This window comes from Cantharellus anzutake (assembly GCF_015039405.1).
Source record: "Cantharellus anzutake strain C23 chromosome Unknown EI90scaffold_91, whole genome shotgun sequence".
In the NCBI taxonomy this organism is placed as follows: domain Eukaryota; kingdom Fungi; phylum Basidiomycota; class Agaricomycetes; order Cantharellales; family Hydnaceae; genus Cantharellus; species Cantharellus anzutake.
Genome location: NW_024067041.1, coordinates 176,143 through 187,713, shown reverse-complemented (window position 1 = coordinate 187,713; position 11,571 = coordinate 176,143). Strand labels below are relative to the sequence as shown.

General features: G+C 47.7%; 3 protein-coding genes across 3 annotated transcripts; 2 read left to right on the top strand and 1 right to left on the bottom strand.

The window, feature by feature from the left end:
- Nucleotides 1-360: 360 nt before the first annotated feature.
- Nucleotides 361-962, top strand: EI90DRAFT_3082384 (uncharacterized protein; the record flags this gene model as incomplete). The annotated part of the gene is made up of 3 exons (XM_039062003.1): nucleotides 361-413; nucleotides 473-828; nucleotides 901-962. A coding segment is annotated over exon 2 (170 nt), but the record flags the coding sequence as incomplete, so codon positions are not given.
- Nucleotides 963-5,072: 4,110 nt separating this feature from the next.
- Nucleotides 5,073-5,603, bottom strand: EI90DRAFT_3020819 (uncharacterized protein; the record flags this gene model as incomplete). The annotated part of the gene is made up of 3 exons (XM_039057551.1): nucleotides 5,073-5,126; nucleotides 5,299-5,357; nucleotides 5,405-5,603. 3 exons carry the CDS (start codon nucleotides 5,601-5,603, stop codon nucleotides 5,073-5,075), a joined length of 312 nt encoding a protein of 103 aa, XP_038910018.1.
- Nucleotides 5,604-5,890: 287 nt separating this feature from the next.
- EI90DRAFT_2683104 (uncharacterized protein) lies at nucleotides 5,891-8,697 on the top strand. Its single transcript, XM_039053460.1, has 11 exons — nucleotides 5,891-6,096; nucleotides 6,156-6,258; nucleotides 6,337-6,475; nucleotides 6,540-6,856; nucleotides 6,913-6,943; nucleotides 7,000-7,157; nucleotides 7,434-7,585; nucleotides 7,636-7,834; nucleotides 7,889-8,033; nucleotides 8,088-8,263; nucleotides 8,316-8,697. The coding sequence occupies exons 1-11, from the start codon at nucleotides 5,990-5,992 to the stop codon at nucleotides 8,364-8,366; spliced, it is 1,578 nt and encodes a 525-aa protein (XP_038910017.1). The 5' UTR covers nucleotides 5,891-5,989; the 3' UTR covers nucleotides 8,367-8,697.
- Nucleotides 8,698-11,571: the final 2,874 nt, after the last annotated feature.

Sequence of the window (11,571 nt, the reverse complement as noted above, 5' to 3'; positions counted from 1 at the left end):
CTGACGGGGGGGAATGACGTTTCGAGACCGCATATTAAGTAATTCGAGACTCCCAGTCCGTCCTCTACAAATGATTCTTTGCACATCCTTCGCTCTTTGGCTTGCTCTGGTTCCTGAAGCTATAGTTTCGATTATGAACACACCAACACCTCTTTCGGCCTCGCCACATCAGTTGTCGGCGCTCGTACTGCCAAACTCGCTCAGCAACGCAAATGGCTAATACAGAAGGACCAAAGATTTGACCACCTGGAAAGCTTCCGGCACCCTCGTCCCTGCCTACCTGCCATGTGCGTTCGTGGGGGCCTCATGGCGGTGGTGTATTATCACTAAGTCTAGAGGGCCAGGTCCTATGAGAGGTGTCTTTAGTGTGCCCGCTGATAATCCACTGGGGAGCGCAGAAAGATGCGCCGCTGGTGCGTATCCTGCCGTTCCTACTCTATTCCCTGCATTAAACTGGTTACTGTCTTACCAGACAGTGCAAGCGGAAGCCATCACTCCGTATCGAAAAACCTTTCATTCATCCAATGGATGGCATTGAAGGCACTCCCTGTCTCGGTGTCATTCCAATTCGTCATCTTCCTCCATATCGCACATGCAGCCAGGTTCAACAGTCGAGCCAGTTTAGTCTGCGTGAGGAGCCTGACATTGTGGTGCCTGTGGCTGGCAATCGCACAACCATGGCTTCTTGAGGTGAGTGAGTAGGTCCAAGAAGCGAAACGGTTTCTGCCTCAGTCCGGAGCATCATTCCCCAGATATCGAGCGTTTCTAGTACTATCCCTCCACCCAGCGGAAACGGCACTTCGGTAGTTCATGATCCGAGCGAACCAAGTGGGGGGAAGATCTCCTTTACACTGAAAAAACTGGTTGATTCTCATTATTTCATTCCTTGGGTTTTGGCAGGGACTGAGATGTTCAACGGAGCATAATGGCTGAGAGGGGAGCTACACCTGAGGACCTTTGAGTAGGGGTACCGAAGTTCACGGTGAACCGGTTCGAACCGTGAACAAACCATGAACCGAACCAGGATGAACCAGAACCGCGGTTCAGTTCGGCCTTGGTTCAGAGATGGTTCGGTTCGGGTATGATGTTGGAATTTTGTGAACCAGGTTCGAACCGAACCGAACCACCGAACCGTTTCGTAAATCAGATGTTGACCTGACCCCATCACATCAACAACTGGATGCATCCAAAGCCAACCTGCTACGATATCAGCAGAAAAAGAAGGATGGCTGCTCAAGACGAACTCAAAAGGTGGAAAGAATATGAGGCTAAGGAGGCAGCAAAGCGTGCAGAGGATGTGTAATACTTCTTGCAGCTTAGACAATATATTAATTCTTCGTAAATCGCTGTAATTATAGGTGTCTGTTCGAACTGGTTCGAACCCGAACCGAACCGTTGTTGAACCATGGTTCAGTTCAGGTTCGGGTTCGCGGAATTCTGCCTCTGAACTGAACCGAACCGAACCATGGCACCCCTAGTCCTAACACCGGAGCGTACATGGGGGGAATATCTATACATGATGGTATTCTGGTTGGTGTATTCGGGTGTCAATGATCCCCAGGTTCTGTGGTGTCCATAGGTATTGTCGTGGTGATAAAAATAAAATAAGAAATGGAAACTGGGAAACGGTTCCATCTGTCCCCCTGCAAATTCTGTTCTGCTTCGTCTGTCCTGTGAGTCGGTCGGGCAGTGGTCCTTGCGATGTGTTTGTTGTTGTCGGTTTAATGTTTGCCGCCTGTCTTGGACTTTTTGATGAAGTTGGCAAGCCTTTCATCTTGCCCAAGAGGATGTGGAATTTCGTCTGGTTTCCGCGTCCTAGTAGGTATCTGTGTCTACTTGTCTGGGGGCATTCCGTCAGAATGTGGGCCCTCGTTTGTGTTGATTTACCGCATTGACATGCTCTATTCTCCATTGTGATTCCGAATCGGTGGTAGTACTCGCCGATGTGAGCATGTCCTGTTCGGAATTGGATTACGTGGCTGAATGGTTTTCTGTCGAGTTTTCTGAATCGTTTGGTGGGTCTAAGCTTCGGTGCGAGTTGGTTCGCTGCATAGAAGCCCGATCTCGGGGGGTTTGGTGTGTTCGTCCATCGGTGAGTCCATGTTTCGGCCATCTCTCTCCTGCACAGGCTCTCTATGTACGAGAGTGATTTAAAGTTGGGTCGGGCTGGTCTAAGTCGTGCGCCTTCTTTTGCTAGCTGGTCGGCTCTCGATGAAGGTGCTGTGAGGTAGGATCCAGGCCCACGTGTTTCATTTTTCGGTTTCTTCCCGACCGTTGTAACCTGCCTTTGTTCTCTGCTCGACTCTCTTGCTATTTTTCTGTGCTTTTTGCATTACTCACTATCCCCTTTTCACTACCTAAGGTTACTCTTTGTACTTGAACCGGGTTGCTCGATAATTCAGGGGTTTCGATGCGTTTGTCGGGGTCGTCGCCACGCTACTTCGCTGCTCGCCCATCGCACACCACTGGCAGTAAACAATATAACAAATCAACCAGACTCTTACCCAGTTCGTTGTCGCGTGTCTACGAGCGACGACGAATTGGGTCAGGATCTGCCGCTAAACTGCAGTTATATTAGGGAAGCTATGCCCCTGGAGGTTGGGCAGGGTGTCTTGACAAAGCGGATACCAAGAAAGGGTATCAAATTCGGCCAAGCCCGAACCCCCCATAAACAGGGTTGGACTTGACGCTATCAGATCACCTGGTCAAATGGTCAAGTGACAGACACTGTATCTGATCGCGGTCAATTGTCACAGGGACTAGATATATTGGTCAAATCCAATACATTTGAGAGTATCTAAACATGTGATGAAAGACTATATAGTTATAATGTATCGGAATTGGCCAAACTCATTGGCCCCATCCCGTGACCTGGCTCAAACTTGAGTCCAGGTCTAGATTCATATCTCTCGCAACTAGATCCTGCATCTCCAGCTCTTGGGCCATATTCTGTACACCCTGGAACCAGTAATGATTCCATGGCCCATCTAGGGTCATGTTAAAAATGTCGCGTATCATTTTACCTTGTAAACTCGTCCGCTAATTAGAATGGAGTTAAATATCAATGATAGAGTGGGATCTAGGAAGTGCTTACATGCCGAGAGTCATGTGTGTTATGGGATACTGGGAGATGGCCAGCATCTGAGTCCTTGTTGAGATTGTCCAGCAGGTTGGCCCGGAATGACAAGTATGAATGATTGGCATCATCGGGAATTGAAGATGGGTGCCCAAGCTCAGGCTCTAGGCGACTCCCTGTTGGGTCGCAGTCATTTGCTGATGGGGCATAGCCAAATGAACGTCGTATGCGCTTCCGATGTGTCCCTTCAATTGTGTGCTCGCGATTGAGGTCTAATTTGATAGCAGAGATTTTGACCATTTTTTCAACAGACAGCCGGTTTCGGGAAGGATCTTTGGTGTCACCAGTGATAGAAAAGAATCGCTCACAACTGGCAGAATTGCAAACAAAAGAGAAAATGAGGGTTGCAAGCTTTGCAACTGGGTCCGTGATGCATGCACATTGCCATGCTTTGAGTGGATTGAAGTCCTAAGGAGAAAAGACCTGAGAAATTACACATATAAAACATGGGGATTCTTACCGGAATCCGCTTGCGTAGGTTATTCTGACTCCAGTCACCACCAGTATAACCAAAGGCATCATGCGGATCCGTGAGATATGCAATACTGCGCAGGCCCAATGCCTCAGGTGCATCTGTCTCAAACACGCGGCAGTATAGCCTTTCTATCATGGTGACCAGGAGTGCAATAGAGACCATTGGTGTAAAGAGTGTAGTCTTGACAAATGGATTGAGTGCGACAGCTACAATAAAAACATCATGGTCGACTTTTTTCCAGCGGGAATCCAGACTGTCAAGAATAGCTTGGATTGGTGAAGGGTTGTTGCCAGGAGTGACCAATGCCGTAGCAGAAATATCGGTGTAGTACTTGCAGAGGCGACCAAAAATAAGCGCTACCTGATCGGCCCTAGTGTTGGAATCTTGACAAACATTGACTGCAACAGCAAGTGGCTCAATGTGCTCCTTGATCCTAAAAAGGAGTTATTTCGTAGCAGAAGAGAGATAAAGTACTCTAACTCACTGTTTCAAGTCATCCCAGAAGTGTTCATCCTGAATTATTGCAAGAATCTGCTGTGCTTTTGTGATTGTGTCACACCGTGTTCCAGCAGCCATTTCAAGTTCCTTTCTACTCCTCACTGCAATGGTTTTAAATGGAATTTCCAGTTGGATTAGCCGGCCAATGGCCATTATGTGGGATGTCCACCGAGTGATACAAGGTCTAATAAGAGCCCTTGCTCGATCTGCAGTGCGGCGTTGCTCCGCATATAGTAAATGAAGTGCAATTGAGTGATTGTTGAACCAGTTAATAACGTCGTTTGCCTCGGCCAACCTCAGTGACATCTGCCCATTTTTTTTAATGTAATCCCCAAGCACAAGCTGCATCTGTGCAAGAAATAAGTCAATGAATCAACTGCAAAGTAATCCCCACAAAATGTACTTGGTGTGCATAGCAGTCCGCTACAATCAAGTGTGGGAACTGCTCCTGCAACTGAACGCGCGCGGCCCTTGATTCTCCTGAAGCATCTGAAACCCAGCCAATGAGCTTTAGTTTGAGTCTATCCTCAATGTAGTCCTTCTCTTCCTTGATGAGTGCCAGCAACCTTTCTGCTGTCTTCCGTTCACTTGAGGTATTATGAACATGTGTCAAGCGTACCTAAATTGCGTTACATAGTCATTACAAAAAAAACTAGAAATTATTGTAACTCACCGTTCCCATACATGAGATCATGAATGCAACAATGTGATTCCTAGATGTGTCTTTCCATCCATCACATTGCCCAGTTGCATATGCACCTTCCATCATTTGAGTTAACGCTTCTTGACGGGAATTGTATTCAGCATCTAGGACCTTTCCCGATAGGCGCTTCCGAGGTGGGAGTTTAATTCCCACTAGAGAGAACAGCTTGATGACCTCTGGATCATCAACTGAGAGAAAAGACCACCCAGCTGACACAATTGCGCGAAGCAATTGTTGTTCAAGTACAGCCTGATCTAGATCTAGGGGGTGAGGTGGAATTTGTGAGAAGCTTCTCCGGCGAGTTGGAATGTTGTCTGTGGGAGGGACAAGTAGCAGAGGGGTCGGAGATGGAGATGGAGAGGTGTGGATAGTTGACGGATTTTCAGTGCTGATAGATAGCCAAGGGAGGGGTGAAGGCTGCTTCTCTCGTGCGCGTTTCCAGGCCATTCCGGCCTCACGGCCTTCAGCAGAAGCATGTGTGCATACTGTTAGGTGTTGTGCAAGCCTCGCAGTAGATCCTTGGATTTTGGGAGGGAGTTCGCTTGCTAGAATAATTTGGCATTAGGAGACGCTAAGCTGTGTTTAGACATACCAGCTGCCCTGAGTTCCACCTCACCACGTCTCTCGGATATAGCGCCCGACATCAATTTTTCCGTGTCTTCATTTTCAAGCGCTGTGATGTGTGATTCGATACACCCTTTGCATATAGCAGCATAGTGTGTCTTATTATTCCCGTAAAACTCAGACAATTTGTGAAAGAACTCCCAGAGGGGGCTAGGTGCTAGACCCATTGGTGAAGCGTGATGTAGGAAGTGGAAGGATTATTCACATTTAAAATTTTAAACTAAGCCTTAAGCACCATCAGGGTTCAAGTTGCACGGACACTTTAATTTCACAAAACTAATAAGATGGCTGAGATGGTGCTCGGAGAGCTTCACATTTAACTACAACCCACACCAAATCTTTTCGAGGGAGGGAGGGTCGGCACTGGCATGACAGTTGCCATCTCGATGCGTGCTCGCTTCATGTTCCCACGGGGATTGACCAGCAATTGACGCGGAATTGACGTGATCTGATACGAATTTGACCCGTCAGTGTCTGACCATGTGACAATTTGTGACCAGTGTCAATCCAACACTGCCCATAAACGCCCACCTGATAGTGATCAAGACGATTAATGAATGCTTTTGCTGCATCTCCGTGGATGGGCGAGCATAAAATCATTTTGGGGTTCGATATTGGTACAACATTTTCTGGAGTATCTTATGCATATCTCTTTCCAGGGTGCGTTGTTTCTACTTTTCGTGTGGCATTCTGCTTCATCTTGCCTTGTGCGTCAATAGCGGTCCCCAAGCGGTCTCAAGAGTTAATGCATGGCCAGGGCAGGGCGCCTACCGAAGCGAAAGCAAGATTCCGACCTTGGTATGGTACGACAATAGTAAGAAAGTAATTGTGCTTCACCGCTGCGTGATTCATATGTGTGTACGCTGTTTCTGACCGCTTTTGCATATCCTTTTCAATCAGGCTACCGCCTTTGGCGCTGAGGCATTAAGCGCCGAAATGCAAGATGAAGCGGAGGACAGTGGATGGACCCTCGCAAAGCATTTCAAACTTCATCTGCACCCACAGACTATGAAGGAGAAGTATAATTTGACTCTTGATCGTATGTGCTAGTCGCCGTCGCCTCCCCAGCCCAACACTCACCAATTTGGCCGCCTTTGGCACAGCCTTGCCTGACGGTGTTCCCCTTTCGACGATATACGAAGACTTGTTCGGTTATCTCATTAAGCACACTCAAGACACATTCATTCACCGTGTCCTCGATGGGGCTCATGTATGGAAGACGTATATCCCCTCTGCCGATGTTGTCATTGCTCACCCGAATGGATGGGGCTTGAGGGAACAAGACTTTATGCGTAGAGCGGTAGTGGCCGCTAATATCGTCCCCGAATCTGAATCACATGCCCGAATCTTCTTTGTCACCGAAGGAGAAGCTTCTGTCCACTACTGCATGTTTCATGCCGACCTAGTATCACAACTTAAGGTGAATGCTCCCTGCCATTCGCAACTCGACAGGACTTCATCATTCCGCCCAAATAGCCGAACGTGGAATTTGTTGTCTGCGATGCGGGTGGGTTGCCAAAATTGATTCCATCGAATAGCAATGTTAAGTTAACTTTGAGACAGGTGGGTCGACAGTCGACACAACCACTTACTCGGTGTCGGTAGTCCGTCCACAGCTTCAGCTTCGCGAAGCAAAACCATCAGCTTGTATTCAGGCAGGTGGTATATTCGTGAATAAAGCTGCAGAAGAGTACTTCAGACGCGTATTCTCAAACCCAGAGGCGAGTCTTCGGCCTGATGAAATTAAGGACTTTGTCCAGCATGCTGTAGACGATTTTGAGGCAAACGCCAAGAAAGCCTTTCAGGACAAGGACATGACCAGTAAAGGAAGTGTGGACATAGGGCAGAGTCGATACACCAATCCGGCTTTTGGTGTGAAGCGTGGGCGGATGATGTTGGATGGGTAATTTATCTCCATCTCTACAGACTAGGTATCGCTGATAAAAGCGTCCTGAAGACCAACCATTGAGACATTCTTCCGACGGGCCGTAGACCAGATTGTCGACTCTCTGAAGGAACAAATGTCTGGCATCAACTGCAAGCATATTCTGCTTGTCGGAGGATTCGGGGAGAATCTATACCTGAGAGAAATGCTCAGTAGGGTTTTTGAGATAAGAGACACCCAAATTGTTACTGCAAACGACTCCACGTGAGTTTCGATTCTTGCACTCATGACTCCTCCATGATCAACCCTTGCAGAGCTAAGGCAGTATCGGATGGTGCAGTTATTTGGCGTGCTACATCCTCAGTCGTTGCACGAGCTTGCCGCTTCCAGTACGGAAGCCCTTTGAACGTGAAATACGATTCAAAGAACCCGCTGCACAGTGGGCGCTTACCTTGGAAAGACATTGATGGACGCAGTGCAATTTCCGGGGTATGGGGTCCTATCGTCAACCGCGTAAGTTCGAAATTGTGACAAATGATGTGACATATTGGTAATGATTTATCGTAGGGGGACGTCCTCCAGCCGGATGAAGGGTTTTTGAGGGTTGTGTCCCGGAATTACAAGTCCCCTAAGCTTGGACGTGTCTCGGATGCGATATATGCCAATACCCTAATTGGTCGGGAAACGCCGTACTACTCAATCGATGAGAACGGTAAATATCAGATGGTACCTCGTGTAGATCAACGACTAAATGTTATCCCTTCAGGAAACCTTGTTCCAGGGTTTGAAGCGGTGTGCAACATTTCCGTGGACCTGAGTAGGCTGTCTGGACTTCTGAAAAAATGTCAGGGACCCAAGGGAACATACTGGCAGTTGACTTATGGGATCGGCATCGAATTCGGTGGAACAGAACTTCAAGCATATCTTGAATGGACTGAAGGTGTGAGTGTAAATACCATCTGATACCATCTTGCCGATCTTACTATAATCTCAGGGAAAGACGCACAAGAGCCCGGCTCAAATCATCCCAAACTCGTTAATGTGAATGCACTCGGTGATATGATTGAATTCCGTCGTTCAGATAATCCTTGTTTCTCATGATTTTGTTTGTCGTGAACACACTTTTCCACCGGCCCAGGATGAGGCTAGCGAGTTATCTCGATTATAAAAATTGAATGCGGGTCAACGTTATTCATAGCCAAGAACAGCAGCGAGAAGCTGCATATAACAAATTAAAGAGGGCCACTGTACTCACACGACCAACAACTGGGTCACGCGAATGCGTGGGAAAAAGTTTCGCGAAACAACCAACCGGTGACCCAGCACACCCAACCGGGCACCTGACCGGCATACTGGTTATGGAAGGCATTTTGACATGTTCATCACACTCAGCAATATTGTTCATTAATTAATTCTGAATGGTAAAAATCAAAATGCATTTGAGTTCTGTGCACCTTGCAAATTTTCAAGGATCTGTTCACCACCATGGATGGCTTTGCCCTTGCATGTCACATCTTGTTCTGCACAGAAAATCCTATCTCGTACCATAACATCCCAAGCACCCTCATTGGATCCTACTTTCCTGCGGAAAGCCCCTCTATTGCCCAGTTTCTTCAGTTCAACCTTCCCATTCTCCAGACAAGCTTACTTGGGTCAGCCACAAATCTCAGTCACCACCTTCCCTCCATCAATGAACTATCTGAATGTGACCTCCACAGGATGCATTGTCCAACCCATTCCATGATAAAAAAACTCATTTCTGAGTATTGTCAAAACTGTGACGATCCTGGTGCAGATGGGGCTCAACTAGAGGGGTTTTGAGAGCTCCAGTAGTGAGCTGGAACTTCTCCAGGAAGCCTGGGTCTGCAGGCTGATACAAGAGGCTCTAAGAAGGATGCAGCCTCAGTGACTTGGAGGGAGCACTGTGCCTCCATTATGTCTCAGTTAGTTCTTAATTTCAGATGTCTGAGGTACTGTACTGGCACGACCAACAACCTCTTCCCATGGCCTCCGGGAGTTACCAGAGCCATAAATCAATTCAATTTTGTTGATTTTCAATTCAATCCAAGACCTTCACGTGATGTGTGACAGGTTGTTGGTCATGCCAGTACAGTATCTTGTAAGAGGGGGACACGAATCACTCATAGGGGAACTTTGGGGGGTGAGTTTTAGTCGAGATTCGAACTGAGGTACAATGGGTTCTAATCTATAGAAGGCAGAGGAGAAGGACTTTAGTCAAAGTCCGAGTGATACCAAAAGGTACTGAGAGGTTCCAAATGATGTCTTTAACGGGGAACCAAGGTGTTGGGTTGAGGAGGGCAGAGTAGAAGACTGGAGGATAAATGGGAGCAAGAAATGGGTAAGGGGAAGTTAGCTGACTGAATGGAAAGAAGACATCAGTCGTACTATAATTGGAAGATGATGAGAGCGGGGTCACCGGAGGATATGGGTAGCTCTGAAGCCAGAGTTACATATCCAAGGAATGTTGGGTGACTCCACTAAATGGAATGGAGAGAGGAAGGGTTTAGAAGTATATAACGAAACATTGGAGGTCCGTTGGGAGGTCAGAGCAATCTGGGGATTCCAATGGTACTGACTCAGGACTGAGCTTCCGGGATGGAGGTGGCTAAGGGTGAATGTGCCAAAGTCCAGGCTGGAGCTGGGCAGTTGGGATGGAGGTGACGTTGGGAAGTAGGGAGGAATGGCATAGGGGATGATGAGGTTGTTAGGAAGGTGAAGTGGGGTGGGAGAGTGCAGGGTCAGGATTCCAGGATATGACAAGTATGATGCTAATCTCCACAACCCACCCTGCTCAGTTAAGATCAATTCACGCTATGTCCCTATTGACATCTTGCAATATGGGAGACCTTATTGCACTTACAGAATCTCCAGCAGGCATGGAAGGAGTCAGAAGTGCATGCCGAGATGATGGTAAGGCACACCCCACACAGGAGCATTCTATCCAGACAACCCATAAAAGGCTCCTTCTATGTTGCTGGAACACTAAGATCCTGGGATTCTCAAAGTCAGTATCAGGGGCCTGATGCGCTACCTCTCCATATCCTGCCTCATGACAACTGACATTGCAATCCACCTCAAACTTTTGGGTATTGATCTAAAGAGTGGAGATGTAAGGGCATGTCTCCTGAGCCCACTTGATGTTCAATACCTATCCAGATCTTTTAGATGCAAGAGTGAGAACCGGTTGGAATGATATAGAAGTGAACATACTTGCAAGGCCCTCCACCTGTTGGGGTCTGAGCTCATATCAGGATCTGCAACCCAGTTCAGCAGAATTATGCATGTCAATGATACTCATTGGATAGCATTCATTATTTGTTCCATGAAATCAACAATTTACCTTGCTGATTCTTTATGCCAGCCAATGGAGGACCACAATCCATCTTGCAATGCCATTGAAATTCTCCAATGGTGGTTGGATGTTACGGATACAGAGTCTCCAACGACCATATCCGTCACATAGTCAAAGACGTCTCCTCTCTATCGCTCCCCCCTCTTTCTCCCTTTCGTCCTCTATCCTGATACCCTACCCTCCTACTCGTTCTACCCCTTTCCCCCCCCTCATGCAAAGCTTTCCCCATTGGGGTTTTGGTGCTGGCCAAGGCTACTTGTGTTTTGCGGGATTTCCCACGACCTTACCATTTGTAGATAGTCACACATCTTGTACAGAAACCGCTGAAGGCGGTTCCCGCTAACTAACAACTACTCTCTACAACTGTCTTGTGTGTCGTCTTCTGTACAACCCATCCTGTGACTCAACTGAACCATGTGACTGTACAACTCACAACATGTAAGTCTGGTTATGTCGAGTCCTCTAACGGTCCTCACCGTGAGAACTCGAGGTCGTGAGTCGATGACTCTCGACCTGTGTATCATCCTATGGAATCTGTACCCTACGGGACTTCATCACTCCACTCTCCCCCCAGTGCTCAACAGACAACGTCACATCATGATCTTGGAGATCGTGAATACTCTGAGGTCCACTTTCCCGTGATGCTGGCACGTTCGCTATGCGAACGCCAAGTAGCCGCCCATCCACCATCTGTTCCCTCCTTCGTCAGTCATCATATTCCCCCGCCAACAGTACATTCCCTTTGGGAACACCAAGTCACCGAAGGCCCCGTTAGTCAATCCTCATTGCACGCTCATGATATCAACCCGCTACCGGTACGTTCGCACTGCGAACGCCAAGTACCCAATGGCAGTTATATGAAGTTCTCACCCACCTC